Source organism: Cnephaeus nilssonii, assembly GCF_951640355.1.
Source record: "Cnephaeus nilssonii genome assembly, chromosome: 12".
In the NCBI taxonomy this organism is placed as follows: domain Eukaryota; kingdom Metazoa; phylum Chordata; class Mammalia; order Chiroptera; family Vespertilionidae; genus Cnephaeus; species Cnephaeus nilssonii.
The window spans coordinates 58,036,777-58,064,418 of record NC_137083.1 but is presented as its reverse complement, the minus strand read 5'-3'; the positions used below and the strand labels follow the sequence as shown (position 1 = coordinate 58,064,418).

Here is a 27,642-nt window from a genome sequence, read left to right as displayed (position 1 = left end):
GAGCTGGTGGGAATGTTGTGTGTCTGTCAGCTTACAGACCTTCTCTGAAGATGTCACAGGAGCACATGTCCTGCTGGATCTGTCTTGAAACAGCATTGGCTGCGGACAGTCAGGGAGTAGCATTTGTATAACAGCTTTATTGAGGTGTCATTCACATGCCATAAACATTAACAACCCTTTAAAGAATTTGATTGATTGTTTTTTTCCTGTAGTCACAAAGTTGTGCAGCCATCATCACTAGCTGACTTTAGAACATTTTCATCACCCCCCAGAAAGAAACCCTGACTCCATTAGCAGTCACTCCCCATTTCCTCCCACTGCCCCACCCCCCACCACCACCAGTGCATACTCTGTGTCTGTGCATTCTGGATATATCATGTAAATGGAATCATACAACATGTGGTATTTTTGTCTAGCTTCTTTTAGCTGGTATAATGTTTTTGAGTTTAATATGATGTTAGGGTATGAGACTGAGTTAAATATCCTATATAATAAAGAGGTTATATGCAAATTGACCATCACTCCAAAACACAAGATGGCTGTCCCCATGTGGACACAAGATGGACAACAGGGGAGGGCAGTTGTGGGTGATCAGGTCTGTAGGGGAGGGCAATTAGGGGTGACCGGGCCAGCAAAGGAGAGAAGGTGGAGATGACCAGGCCTGCAGGGGAGGGCAGTTGGGAACAACCAGGCCAGCAGGGGAGGGCAGTTGGGGGCGACCAGGCCTTCAGGGGAGGACAGTTGGGGGGACCAGGCCTGCAGGGGAGAGCAGTTGGGGGGGACCAGGCCTGCAGGGGAGGGCAGTTAGGGGTGACCAGGCCAGCAGGGGAGGGCAGTTGGGGGTGACCAGGCCTGCAGGGGAGGGCAGTTAGGGGTGACCAGGCCAGCAGGGGAGGACAGTTAGGGGTGACCAAGCTGGCAAGGGAGGGAAGTTAGAGGTGACTGGGCCAGCAGGAGAGGGCAGTTTGGGGTGACCAGGCCTGCAGGGGAGAATAGTTAGGGGTGACCAGGCCAGCAGGGGAGGGCAGTTAGGGGCAATCGGGCTGGCAGGGGAGCAGTTAGTTGTCAATCAGGCTGACGGGAGTGGTTAGGGGGTGATCAGGCTGTTAGGCAGAAGCAGTTAGGGGCAATCATGCAGGCAGGCAGGCAAGCTGTTGAGAGCCAGCAGTCCTGGAATGTGAGAGGGATCCCAGATTGGAGAGGGTGCAGGCTGGGCTGAGGTACATCCCCCCCACCCCCCCCCACCCCCCGCATGCACGAATTTCGTGCACTGGGCTGCTAGTATATATATATATATATATATATATATATATATATATATATATATATATATATATATCCTATATAATAAGAGGCTAATATGCAAATCAACCAAACAGCGGAACAGCCAGTCGCTATGACGTGCACTGACCACCAGGGGGCAGATGCTCAATGCAGGAACTGCCCCCTGGTGGTCAGTATGGTCCCACTAGGGGAGCACTGCTCTGCCAGAAGCCCTAGCCAGGCTCACGGCTGGCGAGCACAGTGGTGGTGGCGGGAGCACTAAGGATGTCTGACTGCTGGCTTAGGCCTGTGGGGAGCAGGCCTAAGCCGGCAATCCCCCAAGGGCTCCCGAACTGAAAGAGGGCACAGGCCAGGCTGAGGGAACCCCTCCCCCCTGAGTGCACAAATTTTGTGCACCGGGCCTCTAGTATATATATATATATATATATATATATATATATATATATATATATATAATCATTCCAGTGCCCACTCCATCACCTGGCCTACTGCCTGCTTTTTCATTTTATCTTTCTTTTGTGTTTTTCTGGAGGCAGGATTAGAAGGAGAAAGTAATATGTTTTTACTGAAGCATAGCATATATACAGGAAGCGGTACAAATCTTTACTATGCATCTTGATTGCCATCACCCAGATAAACATATGTAAAAATATGAGAACCCCTAGAAACCTCGTTGGGTCCCCTTCCTAGTCATTTCCCCCATCACAGCAATTTCTGGGCTTTGTTTCATTTCATTTCATTTCATTTGGCTGAGCTGGTTTCCCTGGCACCACGTGCGGCACACGGTCTCCCAGCTTTAATCCTGCTTCTGACTCCAACAGACCTTTCCCCAGCACTATGCCTCAGTCACTGCTGTTGTTCCCATGGGAAATCCAGCAGCACTCTTTGGAGGCCCTCGCTGTGCCCCTATCCTCCCTGTCCAGGCCACCTGACCCCAGGCCTGTGCTCACCTGGGTCTCCAGCTTCCCTACCAGTCAGCAGGGCTCCATCAGCTCTAAGGGAAGCAGCTCAGTTGGCTGAAAAAGCATCCCCCTTCCCAGGTATGCTTTGTGGCAGACCTGGAGCTCCAAGATTTTGAAGGGAAACTCCATTCACACTCACCTGCTGGGTACCCCATGGATTTTGCCCTCATCAGAAGTGTGTGCTTCTTGTGAAATCTCATGTGTTCGCTTCCCTTCAAAAATAAAAAAATATCTTCTTCAAGAATTAAGGTTTCCTTTTAAATTCACTTTTTGGTCTTTTAAAATCTTTCATTTCTTTGTGGTCCAGAGCTATAGGTTAGCATTAGCATTTAAATAGAGGCATTAAAGACTCAAAGACCTTCTCTCATAAGTTGCCCTTTCAAATCCAATACTTTCTTCTTTCTAAAAAAAGGATGCAAATGCTATATATATTTTCCCATTAAAGGCCTTTTCTATATATATAGACTTAGGAGAGTAGCATTGCTGTGTCTCTGTACTAGTCTTTTTATATGAAAGGGGCCATTTTCAAAAAATTGCTATTCTGTCCCTCATGCCCCATTTTCTCTGACTCACAGAATGCATTTTCCTGTGGTTAATTTTACCCTGTTACATCTCATTTTCCTCCAGATACCCTCCCCGGACTTAAATCTGATGCTAAACTTAAGGATCTGCTGTTAAGTTCTTGCTATGTAGTGTGGAATTCTCAGAAGCTCCCATAACTAGGGAAGAATCCAAGGCACCATGGTTTAATCGCATGTCAGTCACATGACACTGTGGCCTTCTCAGACCCTCTATCTGCCAAACTAAGGTCATCAAGCCTACTGTGTGTGCTTGTCAAGAGATTAAACAAGATAGTGATCATACTCCTAATTTATAATTTTATATACATCTGGAAGCTCATTGCGCAAAATCGCGTGGCCCTGCCCACCCACACGTGCCTCTCCATGCCTGCCTCACTGCTCCCACCCACCTGCCGGCTGCCAGCTTTGCTGCGATTGGAGCCTGTGGGCTGCACTGCATGATCTGAAATCACGCGAAACCCCATACCTGCCGTGTGAAGCAGGACCCCAGACCCACCACGCTGGTGAGACCCATCAATGCACCTCCTGGTGACCGGTTGTTTGTTTGTTACAGCATTACGGCCATGGGCTTTTATATATATACTAGAGGCCCAGTGCATGATTGAATCATGCACGTGTAGGGTCCCCTACACGCTTTCGCTTTCGATCGCAGTGGAGCTGGGTGCCTGTCCGCTGGTGCACCAGGCCTTTCAGAAGCCTCCGGCTCGGCGGAGGCTTCCAAAAGGCCTGGTGCTGGAGCAGACAGGCACCCAGCTCCCCCGCTTTTGATGGTCCGCGGCGGGACGTGAGCTCGCTGCCCCAGAGGCCCCTTCTGTTCTGTAGCACAGCCATGGCGCAGATGCAGAGCTCGCACCGCCGCTGGCAACGCAAGCTCAGCGTCCCACCGGCCCAATCAGCTACCCCAGCCACCCCAAGTCCCGCCTCCTGCGCCTCCCTCTGGCCCAATCCTGGGCATAGCGGTGATGGTAATTTACATATTACCATTTTATTAGGTAGGACAGAGGCCTGGTACAGGGGTGGGGGCCAGCTCGTTTGCCCTGAAGGGTGTCCCGGATCAGGGTGGGGTTCCCTTGGGGCGTGGGGCAGCCTGAGCGAGGGGTCTGTGGTGGTTTGCAGGCCAGCCACGCCCCCTGGCAACCCAAGCGGAGGCCTGGTATCTGGAATTTATTTTCCTTCTACAATTGAAACTTTGTAGCCTGGAGCGGAGCCAAGCCTGGGGCTCCCTCCGCGGCGGCAGCCATTTCTGTTGGGGTTATAATTGAAACTTTGTTGCCTTAAGCAGGTGGTCCCGGCCAGGGTGTGCGGAAAGCTTTGCTTCCCCTGTTGCCGGTGGCAACCCTGGCCTGCTCTCTCAAGCTCCATTCTGACGCCATTTCTGTTTGAATTTGTTTACCTTCTATTATTGAAACTTTGTAGCTTGAGTGGAGGCTTAGGCCTGCAACGGCTAGCGGAAAGCTTATTTCCCTCTGTTGCCTGGGAAACCATGCTCTCTGTGGCTGTAGCCATCTTGGATGGGTTAATTTGCATACTCGCTCTGATTGGATGGTGGGTGTGGCTTGTGGGCAGGGCTTGTGGGTGTGTCGGAGGTATGGTCAATTTGCATATTTGTCTATTATTAGGTAGGATAGATTATATGCATCTTAGGTCCTCCCTCCCTCACATTTCAACCAGACCAGTGGAGGGATAGGGATGGAGGTATCTCTGGGTAAAAGGTGTCCCTCCTGCTCTCCTCTGTTCCCACTGCCAACCTTCCCGGTCCTCTCTGCCTTGTCTTAGTCCAGTTGTGCATGTTGCAATAGTTCCATGGCCCTGTTGATAGAAGGTACTAGAGGTGACAGCCTCAACATTTTTTTCTGCTGAGTTGTTGACACCCTTCTCTCTCTTTGAGGTTGATTTTGTCCAGCTTTGGGTCATGGAGTGGTGAGGAAACCTAAAGAATGATACGCTCTGACAGGAGAAGCTGAGTGCCAAGGAGAAGCTGGGTAGTCCAACAGTCTGAAGGCGCTCCTGCTTCTCAGACGGTGTCCTCCACCCTGTGCAGGAAGGGTCTCTATATCACACATGGCCTCATGTCCAACTTCTCTCTCAAACCCTCTGTCTTCAGATTCCTCCACGTCAATTACAGAATTAGTTCCCAAGTGCCAGGGTGTCAGCTGTCCTCATCCCCTGGAAAGTTAGGGAAATAATGACTGTGTAGTGAGTTTCTCATAAAAGAAAGCATGGCCCTAGCCGGTTTGGCTCAGTGGATAGAGCATCGGCCTGTGGACTGAAGGGTCCCAGGTTCGATTCCGGTCAAGGGCATGTACCTTGGTTGTGGGCATATCCCCAGTAGGGGGTGTGCAGGAGGCAGCTCATCGATGTTTCTAACTCTCTCTCCCTCTTCCTTCCTCTCTGTAAAAAATCAATAAAATATATATATTTTTAAAAGTATAAAAAAGAAAGCATGGACCTTTTATTCTGAGATTATTTCTTTTCTACTTGAGGAGTCTTAAAGTATCTTCTTTCATTAAATCCTGGTAATAATAGATCATTGTTTTGTCTTACCACCCAGGAAAATGCAAGGCTGACAACTCTAAGCAGTCTCGCCCTCCACCCCTCTTCCACCTCGCATGGAAGCCCACAGCCTCATGCATGACAGCAGGCCCACCGAGAGCTGGAGCGTTTACCTTGTAGCGCCTATCCCTCCTCCCCTCCACATACCCTTGCACTCCAGTGAGAAGTAAACCATTTGCAATCCCCCCTCAAACTACATTCTTCCTACTTCCCCACACACTTCACACATCCCATTTTCTTTACTCCTCGAGTGCTTTCTTTCTCTCATGTTTGCCTCATCATGACTATCTCCTCCACAAAGTCTTCCCTGATGGCTCTAAGTGCATAGCCCCTCCTGTTGATGGTCTCAGAGTCTCATTTGTATCTTTATTAAGCTGCTGTCACATTGCTGCAATTGCACGGCTCCTGTCACACCAGACTCTACCTCCAGAGAACAAGGACTAGGTTTTATTCACGTCTGTAGTACCTACGATATGCTCCCTGTTGCATAATTGATGCTTAAATATTTGTTGAGGAAATAAACACATAGAAAAAAAATTTTAAGGTACTATTTAAGCACAGAGGATGCTGCAGTCAGAAGACATAGCCTTTTTCGTCAAGAAGGCTGCGATTTGGGAGAAGTTAATAAATATATGTTATGGTACATCCATACAGTTGAATTCTCTGCAGCCATTAAGAATAAGTCAGGTCGATGTGGACTGAAATGGAACCATCTCTAAGATCTAGTGTTCAGTGGGAAAAGCCAAGTGCAGTGGAGCGTGTAAACACCATTTCTCTTTACATGCTGGGTGTGGGTGTGGGTGTGGGTGTGGGTGTCGGTGTGTGTGCTGCTGTGCTTGTGTAGGTATACAATGTATTTGGAAGGACACATAGACATTGGGGATAGCAGACAGGAGTGGGAGAGAGACTTTGCACTGTGTACCTTATGTTTTATTTCTGTTTTGTTTGCTTATTTAGCAAATACTTATATATCAGGTGCCAGGCATTGTTCTAAGCACTTTACAGATATTAACTCATTTACTCCTCCTAGCAACCCTGTGAGTAGGTACTATCAATATCCTCATTTTATGGATGAGGAAACTGAGGCCCAAACAAGTCAAGTAACTTTTCCAAGTTTACATAAGTAATAACATACCTGATACCTTTCTCTACTGTATCACCATATCAAAAAGAATTTTTTTAAAAAACCAGACACTTCTCTGAATGATATATCTTAATGGGTGACCCATGCAGTAAGTAACGGAAGAGAGAACTGCTCAGATAGCTCATAGGGAACAGAGGGTTTCAGGAATCTTAAAGGTTGTTGGGTTTTGGATACACAGACACAGAGCCAAAAAATACTAGGTGTGTGTGAGGAACAGTGAGGAGCTCAGTTTGGCTTACATAGCAGGCTGATGCAGGGGAAAAGTGGGAAGAAAGGTGGGCTGGGGGCCAGATCTTTAAAAGGCCTTGGGTATCAGAGTCTGGGCTTAATCCTATTAGCACTAGTAAACACACTGGTTGTGGTTGTGGCTGTTGTTGAACTGGAACTTGGCCTGGGAGGAGTTAATGCTTGTGCAAGACCGCATTAGGTGACTGTTGTAACAGCCCAATGAGCAGTGATTAAGATCTGTGATGCTGAGAGTGGAAAGAAGAAGGAACGAAAGATGCTATAATGATAGACCTGGGGATCATCATCAAAAGAGGTAGGAGAGCGGAAACTCAAAAGTGAGCTTATTTACATAATAGACACTCACACAGCACTTACTCATTCCAGCCACGGTTCTTCATCTGATCCTTTTAACACCCCCATGTTACTATTTTGAGGTTTTGCAAACTACACTTCTGTAAGCAAAATTTGGAAGTCAGGGGGGCTACCTGATAAGGCATCTGGTAAAAAATGTCTGCAAATCAGAGAAAATGAAACTTTGATCTATTAAGAGACCAGATCTTCTTCTTTAAAAATATATTTTTATTGATTTCAGAGAGGAAGGGAGAAGGAGAAAGAGATAGGAACATCAATGATGAGAGAGAATCGTTGATCAGTTGCCTCCTGTATGCCCCCCACAATCCAGGCATGTGCCCTTGACTGGAATCGAACCCAGGACCCTTCAGATCACCCTAGCAGGCTGATCCTCTATCCACTGAGCCAAACTGGATAAGAGACCAGATCTTAAGAGAGAAAGAGAAAACATCTCATGTATAGAGAAGACTTTTGGAAGCAAAGAAAGGACAGAGGGCCAGCACCTGGCTGGCAGGAATGCCCTCAGTGGGCAGACTCGGGAGGGCCAGTGAAAAACCAAAGGAGCTGCGGGAGCTGGGAGGGGCCTAAATAACGGGTCTCAATGCGAGTTGACTTTAGGATGGAAAACTGTCCAGGGGGAAAGTGCTAAGCAAAGGCCATTGTGTTTGTGCACTAGGATGTCATTGGTGACCTTTTAAATATAGTTTCAGACAGAATGCGGCTTTCGGACATACAAATGATTTTTTCTAGAAATCAACAATGAAAGAAGAAAAGAAACGATGAGAGGGGGGAGTGCAAGATTTGGGGTCAGTTGTTTGGCTTTGTTTTGTTTTCAGGGGTAGATACCAGACACAACCCCAGCATGGTCCTAAAAGCTGTGGGAGGCATTGGGATCAAAGGCATAGGGTTAATCTTAAGAAAAGAAAGAACATAAACCTTTCTTCCACGTGGAGAGGGAAGGATTAATAAAAAGCCATTGCAGTGTAGGGGATATGATACCCCATACAGTTGTGAAGGAAGAAATAACACAGAGGTGGCCGGTAAAGAGTACAAGACCAGTGAGCTGTTCTCCTTTCCATTGTTACATAGCGAGTGTCCTACCGATCGTTGGCTTTCATCCTCAAACCTAACCTGTAAGTGATATTACTCATCTCATGGGGTAAATGAAGAAGCTGAAGTCCAGACAGGCCAAGAAACATCCAAGGTCTCATGTCTCTTTCCACCAGAGAAGGAAAGATAAGTGGAGGATTGCAGATCATCAGTCAGCAGTGCATCTCTCCCTCCGTGCTCCCCTTTTCCATTTGCATCCAGTTATCCCAGAGTCGAGGTGCCCCACATCTCCTGTTCAGAACAGCATCAGAGTACTGTGGCCCTTACACGGAGCCGCTGTGTTAACCATAGTTCCTCCCTTCCAGTGTCAAAGAATCGGATTACTGTTTGCATTGTGCCACTCAGCGAGATTTCCTGACCGTTCGCTCTCTCATTCATTCATTCATTCATTCATTCCTTTTGATTTATTCAGCACCACCTGGGGCCCTGTTCTCAGGCCAGCGGGTAACAAGGAGTGACACAGAGTCCAGCCCTGCCCTTACTGAGTGTTCTACAAAGGGGTGCGGCAGACACTTAGTTATGTAATAAACACTCTATTGCAGCCACTGTTCTTCATCATCTGTTCCTTGTAACAACCCCGTTACTATTTCCTTTCTCAAATGAAAATAAGGCACAGAGAGATGAATACATAGCCCACAATCATACCAATAGGAAGAGTCCAGCCAGCCCCCGGTTCCTGAATCCAGGCTCTTACCCTGCATCTCTAGCTTTATACATACACTTATCAAATATGTACTTTATACTTATAAAACATATCTTAAGATATTTTTGGAAAAATACATTTTTAGATGGAGGTGAGAGCTAAAAACAAAAGTAAAACTCAGAAAAGGGACAGAGCTTGATGACAAAGGGCAGGTATCATCTATAATATTAAAAGGGTAATATGCTAATTAGATCAGACGTCATTCTGGACGTCCTTCCTGACCAAGCCGGGGCTGGAGGGAAGCCAGCCCGGGTCCCAGGTGCCTGTGGGTGGCTGGAGGAGGGAAGCAGCCTGGGTCCTGGGTGCCTGCGGTCGGCCAGAGGAGGGAAGCCTGGGTCCCGGGTGCCGGAGGGAAACAGGTGCCAGCAGCCGGGGGAAGGAAGGCCTATTCTTGCACGAATTTTCATGCATCGGGCCTCTAGTTTTAGATAAGGTGATCAGGGAAAACCTCTCCCTCCCAATGCCCTCACTTACAGATAAGCTGACTGGACTGAATCTCTTTTATGCTTCTGTTTTCCTCCAACCTTTTGTCCTTTTAATCCCATTTGGTGCTCTTTTCTGATTTTCTTTTGAAGGCTTACGATAGAAAGCCATCCACAACTATGAAGTATAAGGACAGAGATGGTCATCACCTCCTTGTCCTGTAACCAGCACTGTTTTTCACAGGAAGTAAAAAAAATGCTCTGGGGACACCCCTCTACCTCACACACATACACCCTCACGGACCATTTTTACCAGTGCTGTTCTAAGGTTCTCCCAGCTATGGAATATAGGAGGTTGGAATTTCTTCCACACCAATACACTTGGGCTGCTTTGGAGTCCTTACAGTATTTCTCTTTCTTTGTTGCTGTTCACAGCCTTTCCCCATTTGGTAACATTTGTGGCTTCCAGCATTCTGTATGTTTTTGCACATTAATTAAGGTGTTAAGTGAGGTCAGTTATAAGCCAGTGTCCTCAGCATTCGCCAGCTGCTTTCTCTTCTGAATGAGTTGGTTTGCCTTTATCACCACCCTTTGTTTGTTTTTCAGCCCATGTCCTATCAGGGGTAGCCATTCAGACTGAATTCATTTTGCTAGTAATATTTTTAGAGGCACTGTAAAAAATGACTCACTGACATCCAAATATATATCATCCACAGTGGTCTTTTCATCTCCCAGATTCACACGCTACCCATTGGCAGAGTGTTTGGGTCTTTAATTAAACCCTGCTAGATGCTCTACATATTTCCATTAGCTCCTTCTGATTTAGTCTATCATTTTTTTTAACTGACATCCTGAGTCACGTGTCCCTGGATCTCAGGTGGCTCATTTTGCAGCTTTGTTTTATTTAGATTTTCTCTCTTTCATAAATAACTGTAAAGGTTTAGTAAACATGCCGAGTTTTGCCATTGGGACCTGCCGATTTGCATATGCTCACACTTTTCTAATAATCTGCTGATTTTTTGGTTTCCCTGCCAAAATCATTTTCCTTTCTGGCCCTTCAGTCCTAAAAGATATGATTTCTTGTCTCAGCAAAGTAGAGAAATCTCTTAGAACAAACAAGAGACATGGATTAGGGTTTCTAACTAGACCGAAAGGTCAGGAGTCGGGGTTTGACTAACTCAGCCAACGAATGGCTGAATAGCAGTCTTTGCATCTAGCACCCCTGGTGGTGATAATGGCTTGCAGTGAACTATTCATCAACTCCATCCAGTCCTTGGCTTCACACATTTGTGAGCTGCTGGCCAGAGGCAGAGTCAGTGGCACAAGAATAGAATGAACAGGCACCTACCAGAATCAGCCTTACTCTGACCTCATTGGCATGATGCTCTAAGGGTCAGGTTTTCCCATCAAAGCCCATGCAGTCCATTCCTGTCTCTCAAACACAGGTGGAGAAGGATCTCCATATTGTAAACACAGAAACCCAACACTGTCACCCTTCACTTCTCCATCCCGTCACTAACTCTGCGAGTCACTGAGAGCAGAGACCTTGGGTCTGCACCTTCTCTAGGGCCCTCCGACTCTTTAGGGGTAGTATGGGTGGGCAGGCTGGCTAGTCATCCCCATATTTACCTTACTTGCAATGAAAGCATTTGCCTAGTGCCTTAGACACCTTTGAGCTGGGCCTGGATTGGATTTTTTTTAAGTGCAGATAAAAGAAGCTTCTTGCAACAAGGACTATACCTTTCTGCATTATATTAGCATTTAAATGCTATTAGAGCTTCCTAAGCACTAGTAATAATAATACTAGGTTGTCCTTTGAAAATATTCTTTGCATTATTTATTGGTAATTCCACTTCAATTTTTTAATTGATTTAGGAGAGAGAGGAAGGGAGAGGGAGAGAGAGGGAGGGAAACATCAACATGAGAGAGAAATATTGATCAGTCTCCTTCTGTTTGCTCCCTGACTGGGGGTCAAATCCAAAACCCAAGTATGTGCCCTGACCGGGAATCGAACTGGCAACCCTTCAGTGCATAAGACGACGCTCAACCAACTGAGCCACACCAGCCAGATAATAATTCCATTTCATCACTTCACACTGAAAAACCATAGGGTATCTGAATTCTTCTTATTCAGCATATCTCAGCAGTTGTTTCCCAGATCACTAATCTGAGAATATATAGTTTAGCAGAAAATATCCAATAAGGGCCATGTGCTAATTGGTAAAAATCATGTAGCTTTGAGGCCACCAGACTGCATAATACGAGGTCCTTTTAATCAACCTGTGCTATTAGATAATTTATTTTTTTATGAAAAAGACTCTCTAAAGTGATATTTAGCACAGAACAGCTCTCCTTAACCAACCTGGACTCACCCTTTGATAATCAAAAGAACATTTACAGGAGTATGAGACAAACACAATTATGAAAGTAAAATGAAGGACCTAAATAAAAAATCACAGAACAAGAGGGTAATTCTATTCACTCTTTCATATTTCATTATTTGATAACATCAGAAGATGAATCCATCAGAATTGCTTTGGCAAGTGCAAACAGAAATGTGCCTGATCAATATTTATTAAAACCTTCAAAATGGGAGGAGAAGTTGAGTCGACTTCTTAATGGACGGAATAATTATTCATACAATTGGAGTTTGATCAAAGGCAGTACCCAGACCAGAGAGAGACAGTTTTAATTGTGCTGAATTTAAAATGCTGATCTTCTCCCAGCCCTGTTGTAGAAAACTTCATTTAAAAAATTATCTGATGCAGCAGAGAGTGACTATGAATCCTTACATTGTTGAAGAGAAAACTTCAGCCATAGTTCTTTATAAATGTAGAATGTGTTCCAGAGGTGGGGAGCAGAGTTTGTAGCTAAGGGAGCAAAAAGAAATGTTTCCCCTTTTCAGCAAGTGTTACTGAGCTTGGGAGAGGTCACCCTCTCCAGGGGTGGGTCTCAGAGGAATTCCTTGGTGCCGAGTGGTTGTGGGTGTGTGTTTTAAGAGAAATAAGGCAAGGCTGTGGCTGTGGCTGTGGCTGGGGAAGATACCAGGATGCATTCCCAGCAGGGCTGAGCCCAGCGGCTTTAACTGTTAGTGTCTTCCCAGGAGAGACCCCCATCCTGCTGCAGCGTGGGGAGTGTCAGAACCAGGCCAGTAGGTGACTGCCACTCAAGCACAGTGCCACTGACGAAGGGCCCTGGTGTGAGAGCGTGTGTGTGTGTGTGTGTGAGTGTGTGTGTGTGTGTGTGTGTGTGTGTGTGTGTGTGTCCCTTTACATGAAGAAAATAGGGGTAAATGACATGGAGGAAGCCCGTGCCAGCCTTCCAGCCACACTCCCGGCTCTCTTCACCTCCTGGATGATCTCCGTGAAGGGAGGGAGTTTCACACTGATGTTTCTAAAGGCCATACTTTACTTTTCTTCTGGAGTGTCCTGGTCAGAACAAAACCCTACCCAACCTGTTGTCAGTACTGTTAGAAACTAGCCCAATGTAGCATCTAGCTCTAATTCTGCCCCCAACTCTCTAAAATGCTTTCACTTTTCTCTGTCTCCATTTTCTCATTCCTAAAATGAAAGTAGCTTCAACTATTTCAGATTAGCATTTTCAGTCTTGTCTATAATAAACTCTAAGCTCTTCAAAGGGGGAGGCAAATGAAAGCAATCAATCATATTATCTTTTTCAATAAATGAATGTATTCCATCACACGGGACTGCCATCCAGGTTATTTGTGGTCTGGGAGGCGCCGTAAGCTAAGTTTACACTGGTTCAGAATGTTTTCAAACCCACCACTACAGCATCTTGCAGTCACGGCTTGGGGAAATCAGCACCGATAATTCTGGCAGAAGCCCACGATTTTAAAGGACCAGGCAGAGGATGCTGTAAAAGTTTTAAAATCCAAAAATGCTGGTGCTTAAGCAGCACCTGCTCTAGCCTCTTTGTGTTTCTTGGGAAGCAGAGGTCCCAGGAGCTGAGAGCATCTGCCCAAGGTCACACAGCTGGTCGGGCAATGAGACTTAACTAGCATCTGAGTGTAGGTGATCTCCGGAGTGTTTATTTATTTCCCTAAGTCTTTCTGCTATAACTACCTCTCAATTATTTATGGGATGATTATCTAGCTTATAGATTATTCAGTTCCTTTCTTTTCTCTCTTTCCATCTCCCTGCTTATTGTCATATGTATCACTGCGTGAGCAAGAAAACAGGAGTTGAATGTTTTAACTGATAATTCATTGGCACGTCTACAACTGGATTTTTATTTAAGTGTTCAAAATGCTGCAACAATTGGCTAAAAGGCACATGAGGAGCAGCAATTATTACTACGCTATATTCCGGTACATTTTTCTTCCTTTGAAACTTTAAAAAATCAGCTTCAGAGCCTAAGTCTCTTGTTGACATTAACACGCTCTTTATCTCAGGACTAGATGAGAAAGTTTTACAGTGAAATCACTTAATTCTCTCTCTTCCTGGAGGAAGTAATGAGTCAGAAGGGCAGCCAGCTTTTAGAAAGAAAGGTCACCTTGTCCATTACTAGCTTGGAGGGGCAAAATGGGGGAAGTAAAGGGAGGTGACAAAATGAATGAAAAAGCCAAAGAGCTTTCCTATGAGTCCTAAATGCTGGATTTACAAAGTGACTTCGTTATTTGGTTTAGAGCACTGAATTCCCAGATCAAGCCCACTGTTATTCAACTATAACTGCAGTGTGGAAGTGAATTTTGAATTGTCAAAATACTAGCTTGTATTGCCACCATACAATAGAAGGCAGAGTTGAGTCATTATGCGAATTTTATTAAATTCATATTTCCTAAATCATACTAAAAATGAATTAGCTATACAAGTATTCTTTGAAATTAGTACTTCTGCTTTTTACAGTTTCAGATATTTCTGTATTCTAGTGGCTTTGGAGTGAGTCCGGGGTTTAAAGCCCTCCATTCGGGGGCCTCAGACAAATCACTTGCTAAAGCTCCGTTTGCTCATCTATATATATAAAAGGCTAAGTGAGCGACTGTCCATCCATCCAACCGTCTGACCAGCCGGTACATATGATGTGCACTGGCAATCTATGTATAGAAAAGGCTAAGGGACCAACCATATGTTCTGCTGGCCAGCCAGCTGGTACATATGACGTGCACTGGAAGTTTAAAAATAAACATTGACTCACGCATGCATGATACATATAAAGCTCTCGCTGGTGCCAATCACACATGTGTGTTTCGATCTGTCATTGTCTATCGTGAATTTGGTTGACACTTCTATTATAGAGAAAGGGCGAATAGTGATATTAAATTTTTTCTTCTAATTAATTTCCTTTCAATGTGCATGAATCGTGCACTGGGCCACTAGTCTGTAAATAATAGATGATTGGCCCTAGCTGGCTTGGCTCAATGGACAGAGCATTGGTCTGAGAACTGAAGGGTCCCAGGTTTGATTCCAGTCAAGGGCACATCCCCAGGTTGCGGGCTTGATCCCCAGTAGGGGGCGTGCAGGAGGCAGCCGATCAGTGATTCTCTCTCATTGATGTTTCTGTCTTTCTCTTCTCTCTTCCTCTTTCTAAAATCAATAAAAATATTTTAAAAAATAGTAATAGATAACTGAAGTACCTATACCCAAGGGTGGATTGTGTGAATGGAGCTAAAAGGTAGATACTATTATTAATATTACTGTGTGCACAAGAGGGGACTTCCTCTCACAAGATGTCCCACCCATCAAGAAGACAATGGACTCCGGTTTCCAGAAGAGGACATTTGGTCCAGGTCTAGCCATTGGCCCTGTGGTGTTATGGGCTATGGAGAGACTCGCTCCACAAGTCATGAGCCAAAAGGGTCTAAAACCAAGCATGTCAAACTCACGGCAGCATGCAATCCCATCCTGGCAGCTAAGTCAGGTGCTGTCTTCCATAAAAGGTGCCTGGGAAGCCAGGGCTGCTGTTTTAACACTTGGTGATAAAAGATCAAGCTTTCCTTTTCCTGAGGCCTCAATAAGTGCTGATAAATTATTTATCCCGGTTGGTCTGCATGATTTCATTGCAGCATGGCAGTGTTTATCATAGAAGCTCATTCTAATTGTGTAGTTTGGGGCACTTTCCTATTTTCTCCTCAGGGCACCTTGTGGCACCCTTTCTCCACCTCCCCACTGCTGAGCTGATTTAGTACTATTTGCGACTGGGTACTATTCTGAAAGATGAATGAATTTCATTCTGTTTTAAAATATTTATGTTTCTTTATGATCTAATATATCATCGTGGTTATGGGGAGTTTTTTTCCCCTAACTACAGAAAATACACCATCAGTTACCTGTCAATTTTGTTTAATAACTCAGCTTTGCGATTCTGGGGCGCTGTTTATCCGAGGCTCCTGAGGACTCTTTTAGTCTCTCAGTCCCCGCCAGAGTGTCATTCTGGGATTTATAAAGGTCTTCATTGCACAGAGGATATTGCAACATTAAGGACTTGGGTGGCATGTCCTTTATCACTCATCACACTGGGGGACCCACGACTAGAAATCCAGGCCTCTTCCTTTTGTTGTTTGCTCCCAGCATGGAATAGCGGTCTCTGTAGAAAACCAGCCATTCACCTCTGGAAACAATTCATCCGATTTCTTTCAAGAGAAATACTATTTTATCTGATCTAAAGGGTTCAATGATACTTCTTAAGATAAATGATGAAAATATCAGCATCATAATACAAAGAAACCCGATTCTTTTGGTTTCATCGCATTGAAAAGCATTACAGCCCACTTACTGCTTCTGTCTCCTTCCCTAATGCCATTGGTCCTTGGCTCAAGGAGATGGGAAGGGGTCTGCATCTTTTCCCACACGAGGCAGACCCTGCTCAGCCTCCTGGTCAGCTTCCTGGCTGCCTCAGAACCTTTGGGAATACGAGGACCTGGGGAGGGGCCTCAGAGCCGGTACTTTTCCCACACTCCCCAGGCGCTCTACAGTGTGGGAACCTCCAGTGTAGAACTGCAGCTACCTAGTCCCTTCGAGCTTTGAAAGAAACCCGGGCCCCCATTCTCTCTCATTCCATTTGTAGATCTAGATTTGAACATGTGTTCTTCCTGAGACACTTAAATGTGTGGTTAGTTCTACACTGAGTGGCCAGATTATTATGATCTCTGAATGCATAATAATCTGGCCACTCAGTGTATATTCTATATAATAAAAGGCTAATATGCAAATTGTTTCCTCGATCAGGAGTTTGACCAGCAGGCAGGCCGGCCAACCACCCATGTCCCCTCCCCCTGGCCAGGCTGGCCAGACCCCACCCATGCATGAATTCATGCACCGGGCCTCTAACACACACACACACACACACACACACACACACACACACACACACACTCACACACTGAGTGGCCAGATTATTATGCGTTCAGAGATCATAATAATCTGGCCACTCAGTGTATAAATGGGCAGTCCCTGGCTCACCTGTGCATGTAAGGGAAACAGCATTAGATAAGGAGGGCCTCATTTGTCCAAACGGGGAGGAAGCCAGAGGACATGTAAAGCCACCGGGTAAATATGATGCCTCTTCCTACAGCATTGGGTCTTTTTTAATTAGTTTTTTTAAATTACAACAGATTTTTTATCGAGGGGGAATAGGTCACATGGATTTTATGCTTAACATGAAACTTCAAACAAGTTTCTGACTTGAGCCGGTACTGGGCCCCAGACCTCTGGAGGTGAGAAAGCACACGTCCCTTCTCTCAGCAGTGCCCCTGCCTGCATTCAAGGTTATCCTTGAGCATTGCTTCCTGAATACGTGGGTCCGTGAGGTTAAACGGAACACCCATGTGAAACCACTACCGGGAACTGGCCCCAAGAGGACCCTGCACAAGGATGTTGAACGAGTTGCTGCCAGGAGCCACTCAAGCACTTGCCGTCTGAGATGAGCACTTTCCATTCCTGCCACTCTTAGGACATAGTCACAAAAGAGAATTCCTTATCCTATTCCCTTTTTAAGCAGAGTATTTTACTTAGAACAGGAGGTTGGCAGAGCAGGAAAAGGAAATAGCCGTGTGAAGACACCAGCGCTCTCACTGACCAGTCTCATTGTACGAGCAATTTGTAAAACATTCTGGAACTTATGGAACCCCAGAGGGCCTTCCTTGCCCCAGGAGGGCTTAGTTCTCCCTAGGACACCCATTCTTTCAAGCTCCTCCTGATGAAGGAGAAACAAATCCAAGGCCCCAAGCCCAGCAGTAAAGATTTCTGAGCAGGCGTCCTGATAGACCCACAAGATCCCTTCCATCCTGAGGTGCCTTGAACCCGCTGCCTTGGACTGTCTCCTCAGTCCTGGCCAAGTACCCTCCCCGGCCACTCTGCGTACCATCTCATTAATCTTCCAGAAGATGGACCGGGAATGGCGCCTCTGCTCTCCACAGGGCCTTGGGAGTGGGGGAGGGGCCCTTTATCGGCTCAACTAGCCTGATGTCAGACTCCCTTCTCTACCTTTTGGCTTCCTGTCTTTTCCTGCGACTCCCCGTCATTCAGCCACACTTCGCAGGCTACCCAGGCTCCTCTGCCTGCCTTTGCTCATGCTCTTCTCTTTTCCCTTGATCTAGAATTTCCTCCCTGTAAACCCTGCCTGGCAGGGCACTGCCCCATGAAGTCTTCCTGGATTCTTCACCCACCCCTCAGCGAGGTGTGATTTCCCCTTCCTCAGGCACTAACACCTCCTCATGGTACTTGGCATGTTCTTCTTGGCTGTGTCCTTGAAGAAAGAGTATTGGACTGAGAGTCAGAAACCCAGGTTCCTATCCCGGCACAGTCACTCACGGTCTCTGTGACATGGGCAAGCCCCCTGACTCCTCTGTGCTTTCAGTTTCCTTATCTGAGAAAGGGGATAATCATAGCTCACTAGATGCAGCGAGGGTAAATGACAGTACATGGAAATGAACTTGTCAGCAAAAATGCAATGATTATTTCTCTGCTTTTCATTACCTTTCCTACTTGTCTCTCAGCCATTTGAGGAAAGAGACCATGGCTTGCTCATCATTATATACTATTACCATTATTGCATTACTGTTAATACATTATTGTTATTATATTTCTAATGGTTAATGTCTATGGAGCATGTATAATTGTGTTGGGCGCCATTCTAGGTGCTTTATATGGATTCCTTAATTTTTACAATAACCCTAAGAGGTAGGTACTATTATTATCCCACTTTATGGAGGAGAAAACCAAGCATTGCACAGAGCCTGCAATGAGTGAAGAATTGAATGAGACAAACACTGTTGGCATTGCCCACCTGATGATTGTTTTTCTCCCTCTTGGTTTTGTGCCCTGCTTTTCTTTCTTTAGAGGTAAATGCACAATCGGAGGAAGTCTTGATTGGACTCTGAAAGACGTGAGATCTCCTAGGGCAGTGGTCGGCAAACCGCGGCTCGTGAGCCACATGTGGCTCTTTGGCCCCTTGAGTGTTCTAACGCCACTTCTTCAAAATAGACTTGCCCAGGCTGAAAACCGACTTCTGCGCATGGGCCACAAAGTTTCAATCGCACTGTACATGCACACCTGCACGTGGTATTTTGTGGAAGAGCCACACTCAAGGGGCCAAAGAGCCGCATGTGGCTCACGAGCCGCGGTTTGCCGACCACTGTCCTTAGGGCTTCCTATTGTCATGAAGAAGCTCAGTAAGTTCCAAGTGGACAGTGATCGGGTCTGTCTCATTCTCCATCATATTCCTAGGGCCCAGAACAACACCCAGTGATCCATCAACGTTTAGCGAATAGATAAACCAAGTCATTTATAAACAGCAGACCCATGACCACTAAAGCCACACAGATCGCTCAGGAGATGGTGAGCAGTGTTCTTCTTCCTCCCTCAGGCAGTACTACGAGATGCTGTACAACACGGCTGACGAGCTCCTGAACCTGGTGGTGGACCAGGGCGTGAAGTACACGGAGCTGGAGTACATCCATGCCCTGACCTTGCTGCACCGCAGCCAGACGGGCGTGGGAGACCAGACCACCCAGAACACAAGGCTGCAGCGGCTCAAGGAGATCATCTGCGAGCAGGCCGCCATCAAGCAGGCCACCAAGGATAAGAAGATAACCACGGTGTAGCAGGGGGTGGGGGCGGGACTACCGTGTGGGGTCAGAGGTGGGGGTGGTCACTTCTGGTTATTTAGTCAAACTTACACTTATTTTTTTCTTTGGCATGTTATTTGGTATATTCTGAGCTGACGTAGTGGAGAGATGCTTTAGTGGAGAGAAGGTGTAAGGATTTTTTCCTCTTTAGTTTTGGCTTTTCATATACACTCCAGAGGGAGTTTGCAGTACAGAATGTTTTGATTTAACGTCTACTTTGATGAGGTCGATTCCAAAAGGACTTGGGTGGGACCGGGAGGAAGGTTGTGTCAATGGGACTCTGAGAAAATAAATGCACGAGTTACTGATGCTCAGCAGTCTTTGGGAGGCAGGCTGCTACCTAAGCCTCAGTCTCTTCCTAAATCTGCTTCACGGGTTCTCTTACAGGAACAGCAGGAATCTTACCCTCTTGACCTTGTCAGTTTTCAGTTCAGTATAAGTGCATGTGCATTGCTTTCTGTCTCAATTGCCAAAATCAAATGAATGGCTTCTCCGCTGGATGGAGTTCTCAGCAAACTTGTCTGAGCAGAACAGGAGCGCCTCCAAGCTGGGGAAGAGCCCTCTGTGTGTTTTTTTGTTTGTTTGCTTGTTTTATTTCACAGAGGAAGGGAGAGGGAGAGAGATAGAAACATCAATGATGAGAGAGAATCATTGATTGGCTGCTTCCTGCATGCCCCCTACTGGGCATCGAGCCCACAACCTTGGAATCTAACTGTGACTTCCTGGTTCATAGGTCGATGCCCAACCACTGAGCCACGCCGGCCAGGCATGCCCTAGGTGTTTTATATGCAGTGGCTCGTCCACAGCTTATGAGTTGGTCTTTACCTTTTAATTTTTATTTCTGCTGTATCAAAACCAAGAGCCATCAAATTAATGACAAAAATGGCATAATGAAAGGTGATTCGGTCATCTTCTTGATTTTCTCCCCGCACTTTCTGAGAAAATAACGGCTAGAAAACTTTTCATCTCACTGGTCACATTGGGTATGAGCGATGCTTAGGCGCTCGTTTACCCTCCTAGGAGCCCTTGATCTTTGTCACCTTAGGAAGTAGCCCGTCTGCTCAGCTGAGTGCTAGGAAGAGGGGCAGCTATGGCATCCCCCCTCCGTGTGCCAGCCAGCCGAGTCCATTTCTGAAATGCTCCTGGGTGGTGTGCGTGCTCACTGCTCCTGCCACATGGCCTCACCACTGTCCCAGGGTCGCCACGTGCTCTTGGCACCCTGGGGTGATCTGTCACAGAAGAAAGCATGTTCTGGCTGCAACACGCCTTGAACACACGTGGGAGGGAGAGCAGCAGGGACTTTGATGCACGTGGTCCTTCCTCACACCCTAATGGTCCAGAATTTGACACCTGTTTGTAAACCTTGGTCTTGGTGGGAACAAGAGAAAATTAAAGTGTTTGAGAAGCTTAAACATGGTGTGTTGTTTTTCTTGTATTCTTTATTCAGCAAACATTTCCTGCGCCATCTATGTGCCAGGCTGGTGGGCGTGGGCTGGCTCTGGACACGAGGACACGCATCACTTTCATAGGACAGAGCATGAGAACCGGCTGAACTCCCACAGCACAACCCCTGAGGGGGCCAGTAACCCAGAAACCTGGGGGTCCTCCACCTGGGGCACTGCCCCCTGCTGAGTGTCCTCAGTCCTCAGAGCCCCAGATCCTCTCCGGGACCTCCTGTCTGAATATTTCCTCAGCCTGATTTACGCTTTAGATGGCCCGGGAAGAATCCTCAAGCACAGCCAAGTTGAATTGGCAACTGATCCTGATGATTCTCCCTGTCAGGTCACCCCCATGGATGTCTGCACTAATGCCTCCACTCAGTCAGTCAAAGGTGTGATTGCCCGTCACAGCCCAGGTGGCACGGGGTGCATGCAGTGGCCAGCAAGAGACAGATCCTGTCACACGGAGCTTATACTTCCGCCCTGATGGAGAGTCGTACAACCTCCACTCTGATACTGTCCTCCAGGGCCCCCTTTTCCTTCTCCATCTGCCACAGCTGTCCTTTCACTTCGGAAGGCATCTCATCTTGCAGGATTGAGGACTGAAGTCTTTGGCCCAACCCTCTGCTGCTCTCTCCGCGCTGTGCCCTCTGGCAGCTCAGGACTGTATGTCACTGTTCACTGTCCCCTCCCTGGCTACACAGCGCCTGAAGTTCACCCGTGACTGTTTGTTGGTGGAAAAACTGGATTCCTGCCTCACGGGCTCTGAGTAGAGGCCGTTGTCCTCAGGACTCTTGCTCTGAGGTATCGCTATGGCTGCCTCCCCGGGACCAGGGGACACACTTTTCCCAGTAAAGCACAGAGGGTGACAGGACCCAGGCCAGCTAGACTCACTCCACCAGGGGCAGATCTGAGAAGACCAGCAAAACGGCCATCCTTCTGGCAGGATACAGAAGCAAGGAGCATCCTGAGCAACAAGCTTGTGCCTGAGAAGCAACGTGTTTGCGGAATACACACCTGGGAGCAACCGTCTTAATGTGGCAGGGACGTCAGACAAACTGGTCACAACTGGGAGGGAGGGTAATGAGGTCCAAGAACAAGGAAACAGAGGGACGGGCTCAGCAAAGGCCCCGAGCCTGTCACAGTGAGGCACAGTTGTTAAAAGAAGTACTTAATGAATGGCCAGATGTGGAGGCAGCGGAGTGTTTTTCTGAAGTGGGAGTTGGAGTGAGGCGTACACAGCTGGAAGTGGGTGTCCTCGTGGGCTGAGGCAGGGGCCCGTCTGGAGTTTTGCAGAGGTGCAGGAAGGCGGCCACAGGCTGGGGTGCGATGAGAGAGGGCTAATTACCAAGAACGTAATGAGATGCAAAAGCCACTACAAGGGAGCTGGAAATGTCTTTAAAAAAGATGCCAACCCCGGAGAAGAGCTTCTGCTAGCGGAGCTAGGTGTGGGCGTGATGAAACCTGTGTGGTTTGAGAAATTGCTTTAACTTTGCGGGCCAAAGACTGATGTCTGTGATCAGAAAGACTGCCAGGACACTCCCTCACTGGAGTGGGCGTCCCCAGGACGGAGAGAGCAGTGGCCTGTAACAGCTTCACGTGTGTTCTTAAATTGTACAGTGTTGGTGTGTTCACACAATTGAAAAGAAAAATAAGGGGGCCCAGGGCTGTCAAGTGAGCATAGTGCCCACTACACTTCTTCCCAGTAGTAATGTGGCCTCCGATTCCTGCTGACTTTGCAGAGATACCCCAGAAGGAGGAAAGCTGGCATCGAGGTAAGAAAAATGTCCCTTTTTTTCTAAATCTACTCTGAGCTCCTACTTACCATTCTCAGCAACTTCAGTAATTTGGCTGTGGTTTCCTGGAAAGGTGAGTGCCCTGCCTTCCTTTGGGCTGTGCCTGTATCCGCCGCTGAAGCAGGTCAGGAAGATGGCAGTGAGCACGGTGTCATCATCTGTGTGTCCTGATCACTGTGTCTGTCACCTCCGCGCTGGATGCCGCTGCCCTCGGATCCAGAGGTCCTCCCTGTGTCTCCAGGCTTCGGGGCTCCAGGTGCAATGCCCAGTGTCCACAGGTAACCCCTCAGTCACCCCTACCCTGGTCCTGCCCCCTGGGAGGCACCATAGAATTTACAAGCTGCCTCTCCTCAGCTTTCGGGGATCCAACACTCCAGGTTAGACAGTTCCCCCTCTTTCCTCCAAAGCCAACTTCTCATCAAGGCCTGGACCTTTCAGAATAAGAGCCTGCTTGAGGGAGTTTCCCAAGTGACTTACCTGTCCCCTCCCAGCCCTCTTCTTTTTCTTAGTGAAACGGAAGTTTGTTGGCCAGGCCCCTGGGAATAAAAGGAGCCAGGCTTTGGGAGCAGCCAGATAACCTTCCACAAGGTGGCAGCGGGAGGGGAGTCTTTTCATTCCTATGTGGGGTTCAGCGGTGACATCAATTAATTTCTCTAACTCATCTGTTGTGGATTCACAAGAGCCAGATAGAACTTGAGAGCTTTAGTCTCACCCATCTCACTTCGCTGAGGGGTCAAGTGAGGAGGTCCAAGGGAAGGGAGTGGGGACACCTGGTTAGTGACCGAGGCAGGACCAGCACCCAAATCTCTTGACAGCCAGTCCGAAGGGGGACTGCTGCCTTTGGGAGTCAGATGTGCTTCATATGGTTAGACTGCCAAGTGCCGGGCTAGAAGGCAAGGCCCTGCCTTCAAAGATAAGACCATCTCATGGAAATAACAGGGCAACACTCATGAAGCAACTATGGAATATAGCAAGCTAACATAGTGCGGAAAGCTCATTGTTTGGTTCATGCTAAATACTTGAGGAATTCAGAAAAAAGGAAGAATATTGTAGACTATTTTTAACCAGACACAACTTAATGAAGAGGGCAGAACGAGAGTATGATCTTGAAGAAAGGGCAGAACTGGGGTAGTGATGGGGGGATTTGAGATGAAGAGGTGCATTTTTACAAACTCCACAGTTTTTCAAAATGTAAACAAAGAGAAGGGAAAAAAGAAAAACTCTCAGAAGTGTAAAGAGGATCAGTTAAGTATCGTTATGAAAACGAGTCAAGAGAGAAAACCACTCAGGGAGGAGGCCTAGCACATCGGATGTTCTTTAAGTTTTTGTTCTAAACCTTGCTGGTGGTCAGTTGATACATGGGATCTTTGCATCCCCGGGAATTACATGTACGTAGCATTTGGAGAGATGGTTTCTTAATGCACTATATGAAATTAAAAGTCTGAGATTTTGATCAGATTCTCAATATTTCCTGCTCTCCACCTTCCTTGAATATAGTAGGATTGAATTTTTTGGCTCCTTTGTGTTGGGGTGAGACCATGTGATCAGTGGCCAATGAGTTGTGAGTGGAAGTGTGTTACTTCACAGCCAAAGCATTCCACTATGATTGTGCAACCCTGCAGAGCTCACTGTCCCCTCTGCCACAGCATCCAGCAATATTCCAGACAGCCACCACTCAGTGTGCTTGGGTCCCAGAGGGAGGAAGATGCAGAGCAGAGCCCGGCTGACTTGCTATGGACATGTGATGTAAGCATGAAATGAATCTTTATTTTGTTTTAAGCCATTGAAATCTTGGGGTTATTTGTTACTGCAGCATATCCTGGCCTATCCTAACTAATACACACAACAAAGATGCCGACCTTGATAAGGAGAGCAGATAAAGCAAGGGAGTTTTAAACAAAGATGATGTTATTGCATCAAAGAGAACTATTTGAGCAGAGTGGTGGGAATAGGAGCCAGATTTAGAGGTTGGGGAGAAGAGGTGAGGCTTTACCGATATCAAGTGCTCACTCAGCATATTGGTCCTAGAGACAGAGGTAACAGGAATGTATTGTAAACTCCACGAGTGACCCTGGCGCCCAGTTTATTTATGTGTTTTGCTTTCTCTGCCTCCTTCCTTTAATTTCTGTAGTACTACTGAGCCATGCACATAGGTCTTAGTTCAGTGTTTCTAACTGTTTATAGAAAAGTTTGTAAATACATCTAGTACATAAAGAGCAAAATTCATACTACTATAACTAACTGTTGTTAAAGCTTAAAAATCCTAAATTTTCCCTGAGGTCTGATCATCTCCGTGGACCAACCCCTTTTTCTTCGAAACTTTCCATCACAGCGCCAGCCAGTACCAGTCCCCAGAGTTGAGTTTTGTCCTCTGACAACCAGACCCACTCACCAAAACATGAAAAAGACAGAGAGGAAAATCTGTTCTCTGTCTGCTGCCCTGTCCTCCAGCAGCTCAGAGTCCCTTGTATGTCTCCGATGCCCCATGGAAGTCAGTGCTAACAGCGCTGAAGGAGAGCTGCGGCTGCAACTTAAAAGTGAGGAAACGAAACAAGGACATGCTGTTTCAAGAGACTCAGAAAGCGGAGGTCCTAGGCGTTTGGCATCAGCTGCAGTTCACTCACCTCCGGTTCAGCAGACATTGAAGTATTTTCACAGGGGCTACAGTCTTACACTCCGCAGTATTGTTAACTGTGGTCATTTCCTTGGCATTTCATCTCCATGTTTTCTAGCTGCAGTTAGTTCTGTACGGGCCCTGCCCTAGCACCGCCCTGAGATAGTCACACATGATCCCAGACCCTCTCAGAGGTCAGGAGGGAGTAAGGGTATCTAAGCAATTCACCCACATCCCATCCCTCCACTGAGGACTGGCTGCCTTAGTCCCCTCGGGCTGTAATAAATACCAGAGACTCGGTGCTTATAACTAACAGAGACTCATTGCTCACAGTGCAGTGCCAGAGGCTGGGAAGTCCAAGGTCAGGGCCCTGGCAGGTTCGGAATCTAGTCAGGACCTCTTTCTGGTTCATAGATGGCACCTCACAGGGTGAAAGGGCTTAGGGAGCCCTATGGGGTCTCTTTAAAAGGGGGCTAATCCTATTCATGAGGGATCTTCCCTAAGCACCTCCTAAAGGTCTCATCCCCTAATACCATCACCAGAGTATTAGGATTTTAACATACAAATTCAGGGAGAACAGAAACATTCAGGCCAATTTGACATTCCTATTTGTCAGATTCCCTTGGTAACCATCAGTAGCCTTCAACCATCAGAAGTAAGTAGGAGCAATTTGCCTCCTCCCACAGCTTTGCTGGCAGTGTGCTACAAAGTGCGCAGACAACATTTATTAGTGAAGACAAAAGTCTTCCAACGTGCTCTGTAAGTTCCCTGAAGTCCCCACTGGCCCCACTCTCTGGCCCCGCCTCTATTCAGGTGTTTACTCCAAGTCAAGCACAGCAATGCTTTGTCAGCAGATCAGACTCGCCTTCTAATCAGATGGAGAGACAAGGTTCTCTATTAATTGGAGGGGTCGGGAACCAGAGTGCTGCTCCACAGCCACAGCACTGGCCTTGCTCGTCTTTAATTTATTCTTAAAAAGCTGGGCAAGGCTGTGAGGTCTGCCCAGCCACGCACATGTCTCAAGCACTTGGAAAGTTTGCCTCAGGCCCCTCCGGAGAGCAGGTGCTGGCAGGGCTCTGAGCCTGGTCTCTGAGACAGTATTTCTCCAGGAGCCTGTGTGGGCTGCCCTGCCCCTCACCAACATCTGGCCCTGCAGACGGAGCGTCACTGCCTCTCATCCCCACAACAGGACACCTGCTAATTGTCCTTTTCCTAGTGTGGGCCCAGGTTTGCACTGAGTGGTCCACTGGGCCTTGGGACCCACAACGCTGGGGATGTGGTGCTTCTCTGACCTACCTTCCCTCGGAGCTCACTGCCCCTCCAGTCACCCACATCAGAAGCCAGACTCCCAGACCCCATGAACCAGTACAGAGGGATGCCCCACTCCCACCTAACCCTTGTGGCTGTACAAACTGGCTCCCTCTCCAAGGACGCGGAGCTCTGTACCCCTTCACACCAAGATTTAGAGTCCAGCCAGCCTCTGTCCCTACTGTCCAGGGCCTTGCCCCTATGGGTAGCCTATTAGTAATGCAGAGCTGAGGCCCCGACTTAAACCACAACCATCCTCATCTGCATGACTAGCTCTTGCCTCACTGATGAAAAACCATCCTGTCCCCAACCTGTCCTTTCTGAGTGAATGGCTCTTTTGAAGCGAGCCAGGTTCTCTGAAATGCATCTCATATCCAAATAAAAAAGAATAAATAAACCCATTATCTTCTCTGTGGAGTAAGAGGGTGTATAAGAAGGTTTTGCAAAGTTCAGCACTATGTGTATTGAAGAAACTATAAGTAGCTATGGCCATTAGGAGGCCCTTGGGGGAACAAAGGGTTGAAGAAGCAGCTGGAGGCTTGTAGGAGATATTAATGAGTTTGGAGTAACCACTAACAGCTTTTAAGCAAGGCAGTGGATCAGGTTTTGACGTTGGAAATATCACCCTGGGGGGAAATCGATAGTGAATCAGAAGGTGGAGGACTAGTGATAATCCAGGAGAAGGATGGTGGTGGCTCGAACGAGGGCATTGGTGGTGCAGATGGAGAGAAGTGGATGGATGCAGGAGATAGTTAAAAGCACGGTGGCTTTACTAGAGCAATCCCTGACACACAGTAAATGATAAAGAAATGCTATTAGAGTGAATGAATAGGTGGAGGATGCATAGAATTGGCAAGATGTGAGCAATGGCTGGATGGGAGGGGTAAGAGGAACTGGCACAGGAGCAACGGAAGGTTCCCAGGCTTGTAGCCAAGCTCCCTGAGCGGGTGGTTGCCGATCAGTGAGAAGGGACCTCCATGGGGGAGGGGAAACGCAGGGATGAGTGGATGGTAAATATGAGGCCCTTGTGGAACATCTAGGACAAGAGCAGGGAGACGGCAGA

General features: G+C 47.1%; 1 protein-coding gene across 1 annotated transcript in view; it reads left to right on the top strand.

The window, feature by feature from the left end:
- Positions 1 to 21,734, top strand: part of EXOC4 (exocyst complex component 4) — a 731,450-nt gene extending 709,716 nt beyond the window's left edge. Inside the window, exon 18 of the mRNA XM_079786328.1 lies at positions 19,161 to 21,734. Within this exon, the coding sequence (XP_079642454.1) occupies positions 19,161 to 19,398 (238 nt within the window). The 3' untranslated portion in view covers positions 19,399 to 21,734. The remainder of the gene's footprint in view (positions 1 to 19,160) is intronic.
- The last annotated feature ends 5,908 nt before the right edge of the window (positions 21,735 to 27,642 follow it).